The 21508-nt window shown below is 39.3% G+C and overlaps 1 protein-coding gene across 4 annotated transcripts in view; it reads left to right on the top strand.

The window, feature by feature from the left end:
* The window catches only part of LOC139121830 (thrombospondin type-1 domain-containing protein 4-like), a 121020-nt gene that overhangs the window by 12247 nt on the left and 87265 nt on the right, over window positions 1-21508 (top strand). For 3 of the 4 annotated variants that reach the window (XM_070687041.1, XM_070687037.1, XM_070687038.1), the window contains exon 2: window positions 19122-19828. In XM_070687041.1, coding sequence (XP_070543142.1) covers window positions 19746-19828 — 83 coding nt within the window. In that variant the 5' untranslated portion in view covers window positions 19122-19745. Of the gene's footprint in view, window positions 1-7644; window positions 7734-19121; window positions 19829-21508 lie in introns of those variants that run through there. The other variant, XM_070687039.1, reaches the window with a different exon arrangement.

Genomic DNA, 21508 nt, shown 5'->3' with positions numbered 1-21508 from the left:
CATACTTGGCCATATTTGCCTCGCGGCACAAGCATGTAGTCACGGTCTTCTCGGAATCAAATGCGCGCGTATTAGGTTATTTCGATTGTTACTAAAATTAACTAATGTACTGCTGTCTTCTAATTGTCAAAGGTGATCCTGACTAGGATCCCATGTTGGCAATACAAGCCTAATTTTACATCACTTGATACGTTCTGCAGCAACTTCCATGGTTAATGGAAGATCTATGTTGCGGTCAGGGGCCGTGGTCCTCACTGGGAAAATGATTGCATATCCGTAAAACGTGAAAATAAATCCATCTGCGAACAATGTAATATACGGTACAATTTAACCACGAAATCCAAAGTACGAATAGTGTATATAGAAACGGAAAAACAAACAGGCATTTGCGCATAATGTTAGAAAGTTCAAGATGACCCTTTTCTGACAGTGCATCCTAAAAGATACCAGAAAGCCAGTACTCTTTCATCTTCTCCCTAGAGTATGATGAGATACAAAACATTAGTCGTGACTAAACTGACTGTGTATAGCGCAAGTCTAAGTCCCTATGGGTACTAGGTAAAGGAGCGTTACGGTCGGGGTGGACCGGCAAAGTCTTCTCGCGCCTCCGTCAACAACAACAAAAATGACCCATTTAGAGAAGACGAAAAATTTCACGATCCCGCCCTTTTCCTTGGACATATTTTGATATTTCAATGTTTTTGGTTTGGTTTTTTTTTTTGGGGGGGGAGCTTAGCGTTAAAGTTACTGTTGTATCATATTTCAAATTGATTTATCTATCAACTACTGTTTCTTGGTATATTTACTGTAACCCTTTAAGAAAACGGGAAATTTGATTTGTCATCGTTGTGTTGTCGGCCGTACCGGACCTGAATTTGATGTCAACACTAACAATGCAGGACATACATATACATTCAATGTTGACAAGCTGACCAGACAACACGCCGTGGGAAGTAGACCTAGAAAGTGTTCCTGATACAGACAACAAAAACCTCAAAACAATTGCCAACGGTTACAGTAACTAGGCCTTTATGTACACTTACAATGGAAAGTATTTGATTGACCATTCATACATCTATATGTCCATCCATCCATCCATCCATCCATCCATCCATCCATCCATCTATCCATCCATCCATCCATCCATCCATCCATCCATCCATCCATCTATCTATCTATCTATCTATCTATCTATCTATCTATCTATCTATCTATCTATCTATCTATCTATCTATCTATCTATCTATCTATCTATCTATCTGCATAGATGAATCGATGCATGGATGATTAGGCAAATACTCTCCGTTGTGTTCATATATATATATATATATATATATATATATATATATATATATATATATATATATATATATATATATCTAGCGTCTGATGATCGCTACAGAGAGCACATGTAGCGTGAAACTCTGAGTAACGCCAAAGTCCTGTGTTCTACTTGTTATCATTTTTTACCGTATATATATATATATATATATATATATATATATTATATATATATATATATATATATATATATATATATATATATATATATATATAAAGGTTGATGGAGAATTGACTTTACAATTTCATCTCTACAACGTTGTTTCATGAGTCGCGAGACTCACTCACTCGTCGGGAGAATAAAGTGGAGTGAATCTACATGGGGTAAACATCGCTTGTGTCCTCACACCGTCTCTGAAGCATCATTATGCAACAACTAGTAACTTCCAAATACATTCCACGACGTAAATCAGTCCTCTCCTTGGAAATGGATAATCATAACAGCAGCAACATATTGTTATGCAACAACTGTCAATCTCAACCAAAATTCCAACATCTTCGTAATCAGCGATGTCGATTCACTCATGTTTAGTCTCCTGATAAGTGAGTCTCGCGACTCACGAAACAACGTTTTAGAGATGAAATTGTAAAATCAATTCTCCAGCAACCCTTATATATCTTGCTCTACTTTTGTATTGTGCACTTTGTATCGGACAAGTCGAACCGCATACTTGCATACTTTGTATATATATATATATATATATATATATATATATATATATATATATATATATATATATATATATATATATATAAAATGAAAGTTTGCATAATAGGCTGATTGTGATAATATTATGTCTATAGCTGTTTTTGTTAATACTTGCACAACAGGATTTTCCTTCTGTGTCTATATATATATATATATATATATATATATATATATATATATATATATATATATATATATATATATATAACCGATCCACCTCGGTACCCAGGTGGTTGGCCAGGGAGAAGCGAAAGGAAATAAAGTGCCGTACTAACAGACACAATATCGTAATGATGTCCAATATACATTGAAAGATAAAAGACTTTTCTGATTTCATCCAAGGTAACTTTTGGGCATGTCTTTCCTTGAATAACAACTAGACGGGTAAAATTACAGCTATCAAACAGCAAAAAAAGAACTTCAACACTGATGCCAGATCTTTGTTAAAAATTTAGCTTCAGCCAAAGCATGCCGGGAACCGATCGAATTCTATTCTACAACCGGACGCTGTAGCATGACAAGCCTTACAAACTTGCCTTGACAAAATAGATTTTACGAGGTGATACCCGTATACATATTGTATTGAGACCATAGCGCACTGACTTCAGAGAATAGACACATGCGAAGAATCACCTTTAGTCCCGAAATAGCTTTGTGCACTAAAACAAGGCTTTTTGACAGCGTAGACTTTTTAGACTCGAGTAGCCTTTCTTTGTGCTGGGTAAAAATATCACGACTTCCACTTACTGTTTTGCAAATTTAAAATTCCCCTGACTTTGTCGACTCATCCCGATACGGACGGCTATTGCTATTGAAGACTCTCTAGGAATTGTGGCAACATTTGCGGTTTTTAACCCTATGGCTTGGGAAAACACGTTCCCAGCGAAATTACCCCATATGTAAATCGATAGAGTAATCTTTGTGCTTGAAGCGACAGTCCACAATCCATGGTCCCAGCATCCTTCCTTGTTGACAATTACTATTATTTATGTTGTCTTTGGTCCTTTGTTTTCTTTTGAAAGCTGTGTCCAGTTAAATCAATTTGATAGTAATAAAGCTGATAAAAAGGCCCCTTTATACAGACATATTTTCGATCCCATGGATCGGTTTGCTTTTGGCTATGAGGTATGCTGATATATTTCCTTTTCTATATTTAGCGTCCAAATTTTCCGGCAGATAAATCTGAAATATAATTAATGTCCGCATCTCAGATGTATTTCAGCTTTGCGTCAGGGCACACTAAATGGGTGTAAGTTGGTATCCCTGTCTCTGCAGGAGGTCTGGGTATGAGTTGTGAATTGTGTTTTGTACTTCAAAATAGGAGACCTCCTTTGTTGGTGCGCTTAGCGGGGATGAATCTCGACGTGTTTGGAATGCACTTGTGAAATATCTAATTCCATAGTTTCTACTGCCGGAGGGGGACATCCCGTGACGCCTCCCCATTTGAACATGTCAGCACCTAATCCCCTTCATGTACGGAGATGATTAAGCGATCAAGAGATCTGCAAGGGGTGGGAAACTTGAAAGACCTTGAGGACTTGACCATGTTGTCAAGATTACGGTTTCATCGCTGATCATACCCCCCCCCCCAATTATTTCAATATTTCTTATTTGCTAAGTCTTAAGGTTAAAACAAAGAAAAAAACAAAGAAACAGACACACATTCATACACAAATAAACAAATGAAATATAGTACCAAAGTTCTCCGATGATGGCCATCATAGCAAACACTATACATTGTTAAGTGTTTGCACAATAATTAATCGTATTTGAACACCAACATTGAATGGACCGCCAGTGCGTACATAGAAAAACTGCTATCCCCCGCTTTACTGGCCTAAAATTTAAGAACGGGGCTCTTTCAGATTCAACAGCGTATACAATATTCTATCAATTAAAACATGACCAAATTAATCGAGCGGGGGTTGGGTGGTTGGGTGAGTGGCAATTTGTACATATACATGCAAAACAAAATCCCACGGACGAAGGGCTTGCTCCATCTTTCATGTATTTTCATATCTAAATGTATCTCTAGCCATACATTTTCGTCCTACTTAAAGTGTCAGCACTTTGCGATATTCCTCACTCTGTGTTATGGGGACTACTTTAAAAAAACATGTCTCTTTGGGATAATTAATGGGTTCAATATTGAAACTTCCCCCCGTAGGTTGTTTTCCTAAGAGATTAAAGAATAATGTGTTTAGGTGAATATGCGTGTAATTCTTCCTGACAAGAGGGTGGCAGGTATCCAGATTTAGACTTACTTTTTCTCTGAGCCTCTGTTTGGATGGAAAGAGAGTTACTCTGAGGCATATTTTGGATCAAAGAGATTCCACGGATGAAGACAGTCCCTGCAACCAAACCTCCATGCTTTCATGCCGTAAGATGTGTTTCTTCTAAATGAAAATGTTCAAAATCGAAAGCTATAGAAATGATAGTCAAAACCAAAGTGATTCTTCACGATACAAACATTATTACCCAATCACCTTTATCTTTCAATGTATTTCCCAGTATTTGTGTAATTTTTTAATAAAATAGCGTTTCTTGTTCTACTCGCAAAATTTGTAGATCAAACCACCTAGTTTACAACTGTTAAAACAGGTTTATATGCGTGTTATCCTGTTCAAATTTATTGATCACAACTTAGTTTTTTAGGTCTAGAATTTATTCATCGACAAACATGCCTTTGTAGGGGATAGAGTGAGAAAATGTACTTGTTTTATGGAAAAACATAATGAAAATATTATTGAAAATTATTGCTGTTAATTCTTTATGCTACAACCCAATGCCTGTCCAGTCTTTTCCTCCCTTGCACATGCTCGCTCTTCTTCTGTGATATGCGCTGACAGAATGGTGTTTGCTTTTGGAAGAATTTGTGAAAACACCTATCGAGTTGTGAACATACATGAAGACATCAAGCGTGATCAAAATGTTAAAACAAACAAACGGCGATATTTTCCTGTCTGCCGCTATCCCAGACATGTCTATGCCCCGTGGGTGGGAGCCAGGATGACGGTGTGACGTCAGCGAAGCCCAAGACAATCGCTTAAGACGATGTGTTGACACAGTCGATGGGTGAATCCATTTACAGTGAGTGGGTCAAAACACGTGAAATCAAGCAAACTCGATCCAACTGCTGAAACACTTTCGCTAATCCTTCTCAGCAAATCACTTCGGTATTGTGATAGTCGCATTTCGCAGAGTCCGTTATTTCATACAGAAATAAAAAACCTGAGGGACACCCAAGGCAGCTCCCTTGTCCATCGTTGAGGTTTCATCTAAAATATCAAGAACAGGCAAAGCAAATTAAAAACACCCTGACCACAGTTTACTTTATACCTTTGGTAAATGAAACAACTGGCATTCAATGGTAGTTTTTGTTGTTGTTGTTTTGCGGTGTGTAGCAACAGCATTATGCGTGGTCACTCATTTGAATGCCTGGTCAATTCAACCACTGACCATACCCAGCATCTAGCCCATGGGCGTTCAACAATTTATATCACTTCTGGACCTTGGAATGTATTAAACCATCGGCTGGACGTAATAGCATTTTGGATGTTTGTACGCAGCGAACAACAAATGTATAGATGTCTGGTAAACGAGATAAACGCTCAAATTAGATTTACACTTCCGTCTACCGTGTGAAAACTGTCTTTTCTGTACATATTACACGAAAGTTTATTCCATTTACATGGTTTCAAGGCTGCAGGCAGCGATGCCAGGGCTCTTGTTCGAAGTTTGAATAACCCATGTATGCGTTGAGAGGATTTCTTAGTCAAAGCTTTCACGCAGTTTAAATGCTATTATGTCCACGTGTGTAATATGCCTTAATTTGCGTCGTGCAGGATCGGGTTTTGACAATTTGGCAAGATTTAACGCTTCACGTAATTAAGTCGTTCCGAGTCTTTTAGTCACTCTAAACAAACACTCAATGGGTGTAAGCACGTTTCTTGTAAGTAACAAAAACTAGTGTCAATCACATGAATTTCTGTCCACGCCAAGTTTCGATGTATGTGTTCTCTTTCAGGGACTATCCAGTTTCTACCTGACTTTGGTAAGAATAATCCACATTATCTATTTCTTTTTGAAATCGCCGATATTTTGTTTTGTTTTATAGCATAGAGTTTCTCGTTCAACCCCTAAAATAATTTCGCAAGGCCCTGTGCTTCATCTTGTTGACACAGCCTGAGTAAAAACTGTCCAGTCTTATCGGATGACGACCGAATTTTGCTCCGGATTAAAATTCTAATGAAGACAACAATGACAATGCATGTTGTACACCATTGATTGTGTTCGCAAAGCCAATATTGCATACATATTTGAGAGAGAAGAACAAAAACGCACTAAATAAATAGCTCAAACATAATGAAAATTATGTTAAAATTCAAATATCCCATCATGTGAAAGAAAATTAAAGTCATCATGTCAGGAAAAATATTATATGTTTCTGAAAGATCTATTATTTCGAAGCGTCGCTCTATGTCGCAATGACATTGTCACCAACGACCGTGGGCGATGTAGAATGTCAAAATTTCACGTAGGCTGATATAGGTGAGCACATGCGCTGTTGCTAGGCAACAGAAATATCACGACCACATATAAAACAGAATCATGACCTTCGACCTTTATATGTTCAGGTTTTCACTCCTTTCAAGGAGAATATATCTGAACGTTTTTCACTTCATCAAAATAAGTATCTCAACTAAATTAACACGGCATTATATATTGCATTACATCATAGTCGAGCAATGCAAGACGTTGAATGCCAATGAGGGCCGCATTTGTCTTGAACAATGCGTAAATGTTTAAAAATTGTGTTATATATCCAGTCTCGGGATGGCATTTTAACTACTGTTGAGAGACTTTAACCCCTCTCTCGTATCTTTCGTCAAGATTTACTACATTTGATTAAGATAAACGTGATCGGAAGTTGATTCTTGTAATAGATCTTAACCAACATACGTTTTAAAGAAAATCATTTTTTTGTCAAAAATTGGTACACGAAGGTCCTGCGGCGGAAGGGACACTTTCTCTCCCGTTCTCTTTCAAGTTGAAAATGTTTTCGTAAGGGATATGACACATTACGCAAACAAACGACCGCGAGTCACGTACACGTACGGCATAGTAGCATGTTTGATGTATTCTGTGCTCTGCAGTGCAAACCAAAATGTAAGGTGCAGTTGATAAAAGTCCGATGGAAACAGACTAGACAAAGGTACGTCCCAACACTTGTTGCAAACATGTTTGTGAGTCGGACGTTCATGAATCCGAAAACTTGTTTGTATACCCTTACCAGTCATAAACTCATAATAACAACTTGCAATAATAACGTTTATCCCTCTATTCAACTGTTTTACTTCTTAAAAACTCGAAACTGCCGTTTTGTCCTCTTAAAAGAAGTTGTTATTTGAAAGGATCTTCCACATAACTTGACTAAAGGACCCACCCTTTCGATTTAAAATAGTCATTGATGACGTAAGAGACGTTTTTTGCCATACAATGTGAATTGATAATTGAAAGAGTCGTCCTTTGTGTATGTGTATATCGCCCCCTATCGTGCAATTATTAAGATCGTAACGTTGGACTCAAGCAACGTTACTCTTCAAGAGTCAGGTCTACTGACAGATTGCATCGGTGACGTGCCCGTTGGTATCTGACCGCGGCGATTAATTACTTCAATCTGGTATGTATATCTAATCGATCCATATATCAACCCTTTATTCGTTCATTGGTAAACAATTATTTAATGAGTAATCAAACACTGGAAGCAGTTCGCACGTACAGAAAATGCAAGGACGCTCCGGTAATCGACAAATGCTTGCGTCATGGGACGCTGATCATTTGCTGGTGCTTTCTATACCGAGGTTTGATGCGCGTAACTTTCTAGAGAAAATACGCAGCGGGCACCCGTCGGCATGTCCGTTTATGGCAAGATGACCGCAGCATATGTCAAACTATGAAATGATTTACATGAAAAGGCGAGAGAAGATATTACGTGGCATATAAGATTTTAATACCACTGTTATGTAAGAAGAAATGTGTCAACGAAACCTTGGGAGAAATGTTAAGTCTAGACTATCAAACCGTTGCACGTTTGCAGCCTTTGGTACAAAGGAAAGACAATTGCCAGGGATTGTAGAGTGAAAATTGCCGAGGTCTTTCAGGTTTGCTATTTGGATATGTACTTACAACTACTATCGAAAATGCACACAGTAGCGCTGAACATTTCACTCTTTTGTGAAGATGGAATGTTTTTCTTTTTTTAGTCACCAACACGTTACATCATTTAATTATTTCGTTTGTTGAGAAAGTGTCTACCTCAGTTTAAATAAGACAAAGGCGTTCCCTACACGGGTGGAGTGTTGTAAGGTTGAGTTTGGTCCGGTTCGTTGCTTTATTACTCACAGTCCGGACTGTGCTTTACCATACCCCAATGACGGCAGCCACGACAATGTGTATGAGTATGATTTCATTGTTAGCATTGACGTCATCATCACCATGGTGATGATGATGATGATGATGATGATGATGATGATGATCATGATCATATATAACTATGATTTGATGATAATAATGGTCGTTATAATCACTAACATATTTAGTCAAACATTCGTTTTCTCTTTTATCGCGCCACCACCACCACCACCACCATGATGATGATGAAGATGATGATGATCATCATCATCATCATAATCATCATTCATTCATTCATTCATTCATTCATTCATTCATTCATTCATTCATTCATTCATGCTGTTTCTTGCTCAGACAATCGGAAAAGAATGCTTCATGCAATGACAAAATGCCGAAATGAATTATTTATGCTAATTCATCCTAAAACTTCTCCGAGGTCGTTTTCAATCAGAGTTTGCGTTCGCAGAATGAATCATTCAGGCTAGCATATTTTGCCTTACAGGAGTATACGCAGTGGTCCATTGTGCGCAAAGCTCATAGCTCATTCTGAAAGACCATTTAGATCTTTCATTAGTATTTAACTTCAGCATTTGATACCTGTACAAAGAGTCCTTGCACCTTTCGTCACTTCAGACACCTTTCTCGGGAAATTTGATACGCGTCCCAAGTCAGAGTAGATGTAACACGTTTGAGAATAAAAGGTGGAGTCTTGAGATTCTTTCTCACGCTATCGATCGATTTCGGCCTCAAAGGTACCAAAACCCCCGGTAAACTAGGCATATTAGATTACGTTAAATGCAGCCATAATTTGTCACCCCGTAGATTCGGTTCAGCAATGTGGTGGTCGCGAACGAGATCTAGTGTATCTCGTATCGAGATCTCGTTGGAACCTGACGAGCAACTGTTCTGTCACAAGTACCAGCAAGCATGTAATCTACCTTCTTATAAAAATGGGTCCAATTTATGTTTAAAAACTGATCATTATACTTTGTAGGGGGTCGACCTTTAGGTCGGGAGGGGGCTAAGCAAAAAATGAAAATCTCAGGGGCAAGATTTGTATATTTTGCAGTCTTATTTCTTTTCACTAACGTAAGGTCTTGTCTTGTCTTGCCTTGAGTATGCCGTGTTACAAGATTCACAAACAAACTCTTAGTCGGGACTAAAATTCAGCGCTGCCAAAAACAACGACAGACTGTACGCGCATACACGCTGTATTTATACAATGATCGCTGGGCATTTCGACACGATTGTATAAGTGGAACAAGAAACTGATGCTCACAGGAAAAACAAAAGTAGAGGAAAAATCCTTCAAATGTTGTAACTAATGGAGCTTTTAATGGTTTCTTATCAGAATTTTGTAGTGGCCTTATCGTTCCGTTCACTTACATAACACTCTAAAACCATTTCTGTTGTTTGAAAACAGGCGTGTACGACAAGCAGACTTTTGACTCTTACTTTCCATTACAAACCATGACGACTATTTGTTTTCCAAAGTAATAGTGGTAAAAGTCAGTGGTTAAAGTCAGCGCTGTTCATTGGAAGCGGATTCTGTGTATACAATTGCATCAAACTGATTTCTTACCCCTGATCCCATGTCACTCTCTAACAGAGTCGTGCGTGCAAACGGGTTTCAACTTACCAGACATCTCGTGTACATGTGTCTGAATGTTATGCGGTTTATTCTGTTGCTTGTTGTTACAACATGATATACCCTGACCTCTCCGAACTTGTTGTGTCGTACGGCTGTTCAGAGATGGGTATTTCACGGCACGTGGGAAAGTCATCCACGGTGAGACGATGAATCGGTTCCATGCATCCAGCTACAACAGCGTAATATATCCACCCTGCTGATGAACATTGATGGCACTTTCAGTTTAATTCTTAATGAGAACGTCACTCGTGCGCACTATTAGTTAATAATTAACATAAGTGTCGCCTCCCATTTTTTAAGTTAGCACATGTTTTCTGAAATATGGATCTTTTTGAAGCAGATATCTGTGTCACAACTCACAACGCCATTTAGTGAATGATCGGGATAATGACTCATAATTAACACATATAGCAGAGTACCAACATGCATGAAAGAAAATGCAGCGAGCGATGACGCCTGCAATTAGAATTTTCACGGACACGCGACAGGTGAAACAAACAGATATTTACGATTCTGTATTTGCAAATTTTAAGTGTGTAATACGTATTACATCTCTCATTTTAAGAAAGTGACAAATTGTTCAGACGAAGAAATTGTTCAGACGGTGAATCGGAAGATTTTAAAGAGAGAAGAAAAATAGGAAGTAACAGCTAACGTTCAATTGGCTACCCAATATTTTGGTTATCTATCTAAAGTTTCTGTGCAGCAATCTCAATTTAAAGTTTGGTGTTTAGCTTAGGTATACCCCAATGTTGTCAGCCGCATCTGAAATTGCCGTATCGCAGTATTCTAAGGAAGCTTTCATTATTTACAGGGAGGGGGCGATGGAAAGCAAGGGTTGAGTTTTACGAAACGATTATTGAGATAGGTAAAATTTCAAAACAGACAGTTTTAGGGCTTTATGTTTTTCAAAAGATTTGTATGGGACTATGACATTACCAAAATAGAACCAAACATCATAAAAATTGAATAGAATATGGTTTATTCTTTATGACGCCTGGGGACACTATGAATCTAGGCCTCTATCAGCAACAGTGCTGCATGGTTGTAACGATAAATAAACAACAAAGTCCACAACTCCTAGCTTTTAGCATATTAAGGATGGTAAATGCTCCTCCATCTGTAACTAATGGCTGTTTTTTTCATAATTTTGTGTGTTGTGTATCAGCTTCAGTTTCTTGTTCAACTCCAACAGCAGGATAAAGTGCAAAGCGTTTAGTTTCTCAACAAAGGCATTATGTGTGCCAGTAGCATAGTGATTGGCCAAAATAGCATTCAAGTCCGGACTTTAATTTATTTGTACATGTCTACAATAACAATGGTCGTGCAACATATGGAGATTATGTTTGCCATCAATATACTGAATATTTTAGGATTCTGAGGCGAATAGAAAGAGAAACTAGTGTTAGCAACACAGAGTAAAAATTCTGAATAATATCCAAAAGATAGTGTCCATTGAGAAAAGTTATGAGATTGTGCCGATAAATTCCAACGCCACTTCTTGATAGCATATCAGGGCTGCATTTTTATTTTTATTAATCTAATCAGATCAATAATTTGGACGTTTTACAGTTGATGAATTGAGTGGAGGCATAATTTAAAACGAAAACTTTGAGAGGGGGTCTGCTTTTACGTTTCTAAAATTCCACCCCTCTCCCTTAAATAATGAAGGCTCCAAAAGGGATCCGTTACAGCGCGCATGACGGCAGTGCAACGAGGGGACAGGCCAGCCCATACCAGCCCCCATAATAAAACCACAAACTCGCGAACTTGATGCAGCTTGTAAATGTGTGATCCTGTGTGCTACATTTGTAGTACACATCCTACTCGTGAGTATACCGCCAGGTCTTCCTTCATCGTTGTAATTCCAATCCCACACACGTCCCACTCACGCCATTTACGAGACATATGGGGTGTTTAAATTGATTTATCCGTTGGGAAATAAATCAGCCCTTGTGCTTTGCCTAGCATGAGTCGGTAAACAACTGCAAAAGCGTCGAAAGTTGAAATCAAGGCACACTATATATCACTTCGTTACTCCTTCACAGGAAAAAGTCATTGAAAATAACATAAGCCAAGACAAATGAAACCTTGTATTTAATTCAAGGATTAATTCAATTAATAACGATGATTAATACTACATACCTTCTAGCTTATTGTACTTCAATCCAAGCCATTAGATCATTAGCATATTTTGGTACTAACTAAGACCCTAAAAAGGGTCTATATACAGCATACGATGACAATTACGTCATTGCTTTCTTTGTCTACTCTGTAGGCGTTGAATGTTTGCCATTTTCGTACGTACTTCCAGCTAGTTTCAAGATGCTGGAAGATATTAATGACGTTTGAAATGGTACAACATTCAAAACAATTAAGTAAAAAAACAGCGGCAGTGGCTTACGAGAGTATTTTACTTTGTTCTGCCAGAAAGATATCGCCCACATTGACTAGGATGGATCAAAGCTCTGTTTGACCTTAGGGATGTTAAAACTGATATTATTACAACCTCGGGCTTTTGCCCCGAATCCATATCTCTTCATAAGTTATTTAAACCAACCTTTGTCTATCGGGTAATGTTTTACAAGTGCCGCTCAAGACACCAAAGCAGCTTTAGAGTCAAGAGCGAAAACTTCTTTAAACGATCGTTCAGATATAATTCGTTGACTTTGATAGGAACAAGTTGCTTCCCTTCATATTCATTCTTATGCCATAGCCATTCATATTTGTGTCTAGCCTCTCGACTTTCGACCATTCACTGCCGGTGTGATCAGAAAAAGCAAGGAACTTGGAAGTTATGACTGGAGTCTTCTATTGTTTACAACTCTAAATCCAAAGTAGGCGTAATTGTTTTTCGACCTCCATCTGATCGTATGTTGGAGAATGCCTTTCCCGCTGACCAGACGAAGTACATTTCCTCCCTGGCTCCGACTGCCAGCACTGAGAACTTTTTCTACTCCACGTTTATCTGAGCACCCTCACGTTTTAGTAATCTAGTCCAAGTAGAGTGACGTGGAATTTGCCAACATTCAGATCATATTACTTAATACTTGGCAAAGTATTTGTACACTTGATGGATTGGAGTAACCGATAGACTTCCTTTGCGGTAAGTGGCGGCTTCCTGCTTGTGTTTCCCCGGGAGAAAACCGCGATGCCACGAACTTCGCTTTGTTCCAAGTATGGCCCTAGAATGAGTGTCCCGTTGATGCTTAAATGATTATAATGGCGTTTAAGGTGACAAATATACAGTCCTTGAACTCATGACAAGACACGGGTGTAGTTAGCAAAAGGGGTTATCTTGAGGCCGTTTGATGAACAATCTCCATTCGACGTGACAAGTTTCGTTCGTTCATTGACAACTACTGTATATCTCTTAGCCCACAGAACCGCAACTGTCAGACAAGTAAAACCTATTCGCCCTTTACGAGGTACGTTAAATGTGACCGTGCTTTCTATATTTCCTACACACTATTTGTAGAAAACAAGGGAACTTTCCTCATCTTCTCCATAATTTATGTTGAAATAAAAATAGTAGTATTGCCAATTATACGCATACGCAAAGTCCTGATGACAAACGAATTATTCTCCAGCAGACTGCATCCAGTGGTGATTGCGCGTACACACGTAGAGGCTGTGTTCACAAGTTTATTACTTCAAGTTGGTATTTCGAAACGATGTCCAGAGTTGAACAACAAACTGTTTTCACAGACAGAACATAAATAAAAGGGAAAAAAAAATCAGTCAAAAGTTTCAGCTATATGGAGCTAACACCAACATGAAATGCTTGAATATTAAAATTGTATTCACATTAATCTCATCACTTTATGATATAGTGACCTCCCTTTTTGGCCATTGAGCAGGTCAGAATGACCCCCTCCTGAGCAGTGACGTCACCTCAAACTCTTCAGATTGTCTTGATTTGATTTTCATTACTTCAGGCTTCAGTTCATATGCTCGGCGTTCGTAATATTTCCACAATTTTGTTCATTACATCAAAATAGACCGCGAATTCACGCTGTAAAAGAAGACCACTGACCCGAACACACGTGCCCATCGATGAGCAAACCCACCGCTCAAAGCAGGGGCTGCTATATTGAGATAAGAAACATGCCAGGGAAGACCTAAGGACGTAACCCGTGACTCTTTGGAGACCAAACGATAAACGTCGGGAAATTTGATCCCTGATCAGTCAGCGGCAGGCAATCTCTTCCCGTTCTCACCGCTTTTTTCGAGCGATGAAACAAGCAGTTAGCGGCAATACGAAAAGTAGGTCGAGAAGTGACCTTTTCCAGCTGTTCGTAGATGAGAAGAGCGTTTTAAGAGAACATGAGCCTTTGCACTTCAGGTGTCCATCCATTAGCGGGTAGAATCTTTTTATGTATTGACGAGGTTATAAACTTCAACCGGTTATCCCAGCTTTGCAGTGCAGGTGCATCGATGACATGACAAAGTTTGGGCAGAGGGAATTTCTCGGTCAGAAAATATTTTAATGGAGGTCAACCTTATTTAGGTTTGCAGTCACCCTGATAGGGAGTGAGTAATATATATCCCGTAATTGCAACGTATATGTTGCATGTATTGAATCTTGTTACTTGAAAGCCCGACACGTGAGAGTAAAAAGTGTTCCAGAACTGAATACACAGAGAAGAACCGTGCCGGCTGCAAAGTTGCCAAATTATACGTTGACCAAATCTGAAATAGTTGCATGTTGTAATAGTCAAAATAACAATAGTCCAAATAATAGTCGCATGCGATGTCAGGGTCATAGCCGCATTACGCTTTCCACTAATGTCAAAGTCAATCAAATATATCGATTGGCAACGAGGGAGTTTTTAATGGAAATTATCATATGTTACAATGAAGTAATTATGCTACTATCGGTAACCCTACTAATACAGTGAACAGATCGCAATGAACAATTACCAAACGGTTGAGGCCACGATCGAGGAGGCTAGAGTGAATATGTCTGCTTCTCAGTCTGTTTGAAACAATGGTCATGGTTCCAAAATTACAGTATTGCAACAAGAGATTGCACATGTTCATCTGTAAGACACAGATAGCGAGCTAAGACGTTCGAATCGGAACGGCTAGATTACATATGTCAATGTGTGAAAATGGCGTTCTCCTCTTCGTGAATACAGTCACCTTCAAATGAGCCCGAGGATCAGATTACTGTGTTCAGATCAACTCCAAGTATTCACAAAAGTCACCAACTTTTGCCGAGAATAAAGGGCTTGGTATTTTTGTACCGTAGGGTTTCCTATTTTCCTTGCGTCGATCTCGCTATAGTACCTCCGGGATCTCATGAATAGAAAAAGATCATCAAGTTCAGTCTTCCAAAATGAATAACACTAGCCAGTTTATATAATTTTTGCCCAGGTTCATTTACCGAACAACGCGTGACGTCTTCTTACTATCGTTTGTTTGTGTCTGAATATATATCAGCTGTTTTTATTATGACGAACAGGTCAAAAAACTTAACCTTTAAAGCCCCAGTATTTGTAACTTTTAAACCTTTTTTTATGTTCGAAATTACATGTTGTTCTCTTACTGCCATCGTGAAATGCTGTTCAGTAAAGAAATAAGCCAAATTTGTGCTCCTGTAGTGACATACAAACGCTAAATATTGCCCGATCGAGTTCGATTGCCGCGCGGGTTTGTTGACAACTTGTAGGCTGTGCACGTGATCGAGAACGCCGATACTGATGACATCATCGAGCCTGCAACATTCCTGGGGCCTTGCCATGCCAACGCCACAGACACACATGCACTGCCTGGTGATCGTCCATGGTCGCCGGCTAAATGACCTGCGAATGGTTTTATTTTGTTCTTCTCCGTTCACATACGTACTGCTACTGTGTTTCAGAGGATACAGAACTTTGGCAGAGGAGGCTGACATTCTATTCTGGTACAGTGTGCGTTTAAAATACGGATTATTCAAACTGCAGCGGCAGTGCACCGATGCGCACCGTGCAGTTGGTCACTCAGAACTCCAGGTACCGATGTAAAATCAAGACGACACTATATACACTTGGCTCACTTCTGTAGGCAAATAGCTATCAAAATTGAGTAACTTGAAGTAATAAATTTCAGCTGATTATTGCTTTTGCGGCAAGGTGATTGCGAAATTGAAGCAACACATTTTGGCAATGTATGGCAGGCTATCGAATGCAGTGAACGCAATGGCCTTTGGCAGCAAGTAAGGGAATCGTCAGTATTTACGACCTGGGGGTCGTTCAAGAATTTCAAAGTTATAAGGGGATGCTCAAAATGTCTTTTCTTTGTCTTACTCTGTCCTCAATGACATAATGATTAGTTGATTATATATATTTTACTCTGATACATATTAAATAAAAAGAAAATAAATACTCTAACAGTACAAGTAAATATCAACTAGATGAAGCAAGGCAGAAAAACTGCAAGTAGCTGCCACTACTAGCAGTATACTTATTATGAAAGAGAAGATAGTGACGATGAGAATCATATAGTTGTTCATGTACGCAATGGCACCAGCGACAGTAAAGATGAAGATCAACAGTGGTGATGATGATGTCACACAGTAGTTTTCTGCAGTCGTTACCAGGGTTGGAGGGGGAGGCTGGGTCATGGAGAAATGTTCTTGACAGATATCACTATAAGTGCACAGGATCTAGGACAAAACTGAACTGTTGTGAATTCACCTTTATATTATCATAGAAATGTATATTTATTTGACTTGAGTTCAACAACCATTTGGACATTTAACCATACCATAATGACATGCTACCCATCCAAATTTAACAATACTACATGGTCGGAGACTGTTTATTAGGCGAGCTTTTATATCTACATATTGTTACATGGGCTCAGGTAAGCCAAACTTTCTGTTAGAGAGGGGGTTACTCAAAGAAGTCATGGTTGGCTGGGTGTAACTCAAAATTTCGGAGTTTCTAATGTAATTCCTCCGACCCCCAGATCGTAAATAATGACGGCTCCCTAAACAGCTGTGAACGCCTGAGTCAGAACGATCGAGACCAGTATACGCACTGATGTATCGCAGCGAAAATTTAGAAAAAAACAATGGAGCTCATGCTAAGAAATTTACAGACTCTTGGCTCTTGATGCATCAGTTACTGAGCTTTTATACTGGTAAAAAGGCATTCTGAATACAGCGGTAAATTTCCACCCAAACGTGAAAGGATAGCACGCGGGCATTCTGCAATGGACGTTGTCAATTTTACCTTGCTGCAGGCCCCACACCAATCTCGGCCCGGCCGCCCGCTGCACTTGTACAGTCTACTACCTCCATGTAGTACAGCCTTACAGGACTAGTAGCCGGCCAAACACACAAAAAACAACGTCGCAGTGTAAAATCCGTAGGTCAGAACCGTTGATCATAAATTTTCAGAACCAGTGATGTTTAAAAGTTTTGTATTGATCACTTCATTTAGGTTTATGTGAATGACTTTCTCATCGAGCTGCGTCTATAATTGTCCCGGGCATTGTCCATGCAAATTTGGGGCCTGCCTTAGCTCCCTCCGATCGTCTGTAGACTACAGCCAAAATCACAGTCCTAAGCAAATTGTACAGTTGTGAAAGTCAGATATGAGTATCATGAATTTTATGCAAAAATATATAAACAACAGAATCAAACCAAAAGGTTAGTTTGCTGTCGGGCCGGGTGCGCAGGGGACGACTTTGCAGTGAGGCCGGGATCTATCTTGTGTTCGAACTTCTAAGCTTACAATGCCTGGAGCTCCATCGCATCGCAGCTAGTACTGTAGTCTATGTGAGGATTAGATACCCGTTACGTTCGATATTATTTTGAAATACTTTTAAATTTTATAAGTAAGACTTTTGTACTGCATTCAAGATATAATTTTTCCTTTCTGAGCGTTTTCAATTACGCCGTACAGCAACGATATGCGCACTTGATAGGCTGTGTTGCCTGCAGCGTAGCCTGGCCGTACACAAAACTTCGTTTGAGTAGACGGGCAGAATCAGTCCGTCATTTATTTTCAACGAAATTTTCATTATACTCCATAATGGAAGAAACGACTAGTTCAATGATTACAATGTGAAGTGTTGAATTTTATTCATGTATGTTTTTCTCTCTCAATTCATTCAGCAAACTTGATCTCCGTACCATCGGTCACAACGTGCAGTGCCTTTCATGAAGCTTACAATCGACTGCCTCCGTCGTTAGTTTAGCTGTTCAAGACGTTGTTTGCACGGCTCATTATAGTCGGAACAATCTGTAAACACTTACATATTTATATCTTTCCGGTATTTCACCCAACTTTTGCGCGTTTTTAGCTGAGTCTCCAGTTTCCATGGACCAGACCTTTTCGAAGAGCGTATGGTTTCTATGGACGCCACAGTAAAACTTGCGTAGATGTGGTTGAGCATGCGCGGTGGTGTGATTACGTTTCCTTTCGTGTGTCAACAAAGCTGACTTCTGGTCCGGACAAGAAGTCATTTTTTACTCTTTTACTGTTAATCGTGAGGCGGGCTGGGCATGCAAACCATGCGATTCAGTATTAATTATGGTGTACTTTCACATACTGAGGATGTCATTTTAATCAAAAATATGAAAAAAATTGTTTAAAGTTACAAAAACTTAACCTTTAAGACACTGACCCCACGTTAATAAGTTGCTGACAGTATACGCCAACAAGCTGACTGTGAGTATTCCTACCACCGATGGCCTCAGTAATTGTCTTTGTATATGCAAAAGTTCAGGTCTCAATTAAGTTATTTTCTTTTGTTTCATTAGGTTTTATAATATGATGCGCTTGGCATTTTAACATGGCAAGTGTGTGCAGTAATCGATAGTTCCTCTCTATTAATTTGCTCCAACACTCACCACAAATTGAAGGACGTAACGATTTTTTTTCGCTGCGAAGAAGAATGTTTCGAGGGTAATGTCAAGTGTAATTCCTTGATCCTCAGTGGATGCTTGTATGCGGTGTTCTATTTTACAAGCGCAACATTCAGTTTTATCACTCTTTTTTATTTGTTTTTTAGACAAGAGAGAGCGCAGCTGTCGATCAAGTTCAAGATAACCGAGGTATCTAACTACTCTGGCCGGGCAACAAACTTCTGTTCTGATAACCATCGGAAAGTTATTCGTTGAGCTTGTGTGAAAAAATGATTTAATATGGTTCCCAGATGAAGACACTGCCAGCAGATGTGCCTCGCTTAACTGGGACGGAACGCGAAACAACTTCGAAGAACTGGACGAAGGGATAATTTCACAAAGCTGTTTCTTTCCCTGTGAATAGCATTACACAGTCGAAACTCAGGGCGAAAGCTAGCGGGGACGTCAAAACGTGAAAAGCTGCTTGATTATGTTTGGAATGGTGCATGGATGATGTAACCATGTCTAACTATGATGTTGCGGCACTGTGAAGTCTCCTCGCTTGGAAAACGTCGGAGACCAAACATCTTTTGTAAATGTGGACAGAAGAAATCTCCAACACCGACTCGTGTGTAGGGACCCCTGTTTCAAAAACAAAAGGAACATATTGAAGACGAGAAGTTTGAACAAGTTTCTTTACTAAATCCAAGTATTATTGCCATGAACTGGTGACCCTAAAAAGCTTCAACTTTTAAGTCAAGCTACGTCATAGACCCTTTGATCTAGCGTCTATGGTTTTGTGTTCGATTTTAAGTAACTGTGAAATACCTCAAATGAACTGCATCCGGATGTTGCCGCCGTCCATCAGAGTGAGGTGAGAGTGTGCATTTCCAATTATACAATGCCTCTTGGTTTGCTGTGGTGAGCTTTAAAATAATACCACTGTTTACAATTGTGGAACGAACGAATGCGTTTAGTACCCGGATTCGCATCTGACCTCGGCCCTGCTCGCAGTAACGCATTGTTATTATTGATTGATGATCACGCAGCGGCCATCGTCCTTCCCACTTCAACTTGACATGTGACACCGTAGTGTCAATGACAGTGTACGGTCAGGTCAAGTATCACAGCATCTTACTGCTACCAGACCGGCTTTAAACTTAATATGCGTAGAGTCAGGATAATCATTGGATTGCAAATAATTTCATATCGCAATGTAGACAAGGAGAGGTTAAGTTTATAGTTTACATGACGTGCGGTCACATTGTAAACACGCAGGTTAAGTCACGAGAAGTAATTACTGACGCCGGGAGTCTGTGTGTTTATTCTTAGGGTTACTTTATACGTCATATGGAGCAAAATGTATTTCGCTCCTCCAGACTTTGATTAATTCTTTTGACGTCTAGACTTTGATTTATCCTTTTTAAATCAGAAAGAAAACCTGAGTCACCGTGCATTTTGATGGTAGAACAAAAATTCCTACAAAGGGACATGCTGCTTACATTAAAATTGCGATCATGCACTGTGGTAATTTCATTCCCGGAAAACAAATTGTCTGTTTTAAAACACGCCTCGGGGACAGATATTCAGACTCTCAAACTTTGACAATTCTTTTCTGATCTACCACTTGTGGGGGTTCATTTTAAAGCTCTTGGTGTAAGAAAACTTTTCACCGGCTTAGTTTTTCGAAATTCGAAAATTTTATTTTTTCATTTTATTTTAAAAGAGGGATGACAGCCATTTTGAATTTAAATATCTTGCATTATTTGTTTCTCTAGGAACAAAATTTACGCGGTGACCCCCGCTTTTTATTCTCGATTTTGAAAGTGAAAGGTTGAAAGAGTCCTTAAGGAAAATATTAGCAAAAGTTTAAGTCTTTTACTTTCGAGGCGCATACTACCTTAAAACGGGACGGTCTCCATCAGCCGTAATATTGCAACGCTCGGCAACATTTAGCGATTGCGAAAGCTATGTTCTCGAATCGTTTTCCGCCCTCATGGTTTAATCACAGTCTCTACTCGATGGAAGATTGGGGCTCAGGATTGTTGTTGACTTAGAAGTCTTGGAACCCCTTCGAATGACAATAACATGTTCAGCGAAAGACACCGTGCTGATAACCATCCATGCAGTTAAATATGTAACAAATTGCCGTTCCATGTTATTGCGTATTTAATTAAAACGCCCTGTACGCGACCGTGTGGAGATTTCGTGAGCGCAGGATCCTTGTTCGTTATCGATGTTCTGGTTAAATGAAATTCGCTCGTCAATAGCGGCGGTTCACATTTCTCGCAAGACGCCGACAATGCTTCAGAGTGCAGACGAGGTGTTGATGTATTCGTAGTTTCCACTCTTGAAACTTCTATAAGGGACAAAAGTGTGAAAAAATACCCTAGATGCTGCCGTTATCACATCAAATTTCGTCGCATTTAGATAAGTACAGTTTAATGTGCGCAAGAACCGTCTGCGGGTGAATGGGTGACGAAGTCCAATTAACGATGGTGTAATACCAACTGAAAACATACGGATGCATCCGCGTATATTGACTTCTTTTCAC

This window comes from Ptychodera flava, chromosome 21 (genome assembly GCF_041260155.1).
Source record: "Ptychodera flava strain L36383 chromosome 21, AS_Pfla_20210202, whole genome shotgun sequence".
Lineage (NCBI taxonomy): Eukaryota > Metazoa > Hemichordata > Enteropneusta > Ptychoderidae > Ptychodera > Ptychodera flava.
This window is presented reverse-complemented; position numbering and strand designations above follow the sequence as displayed.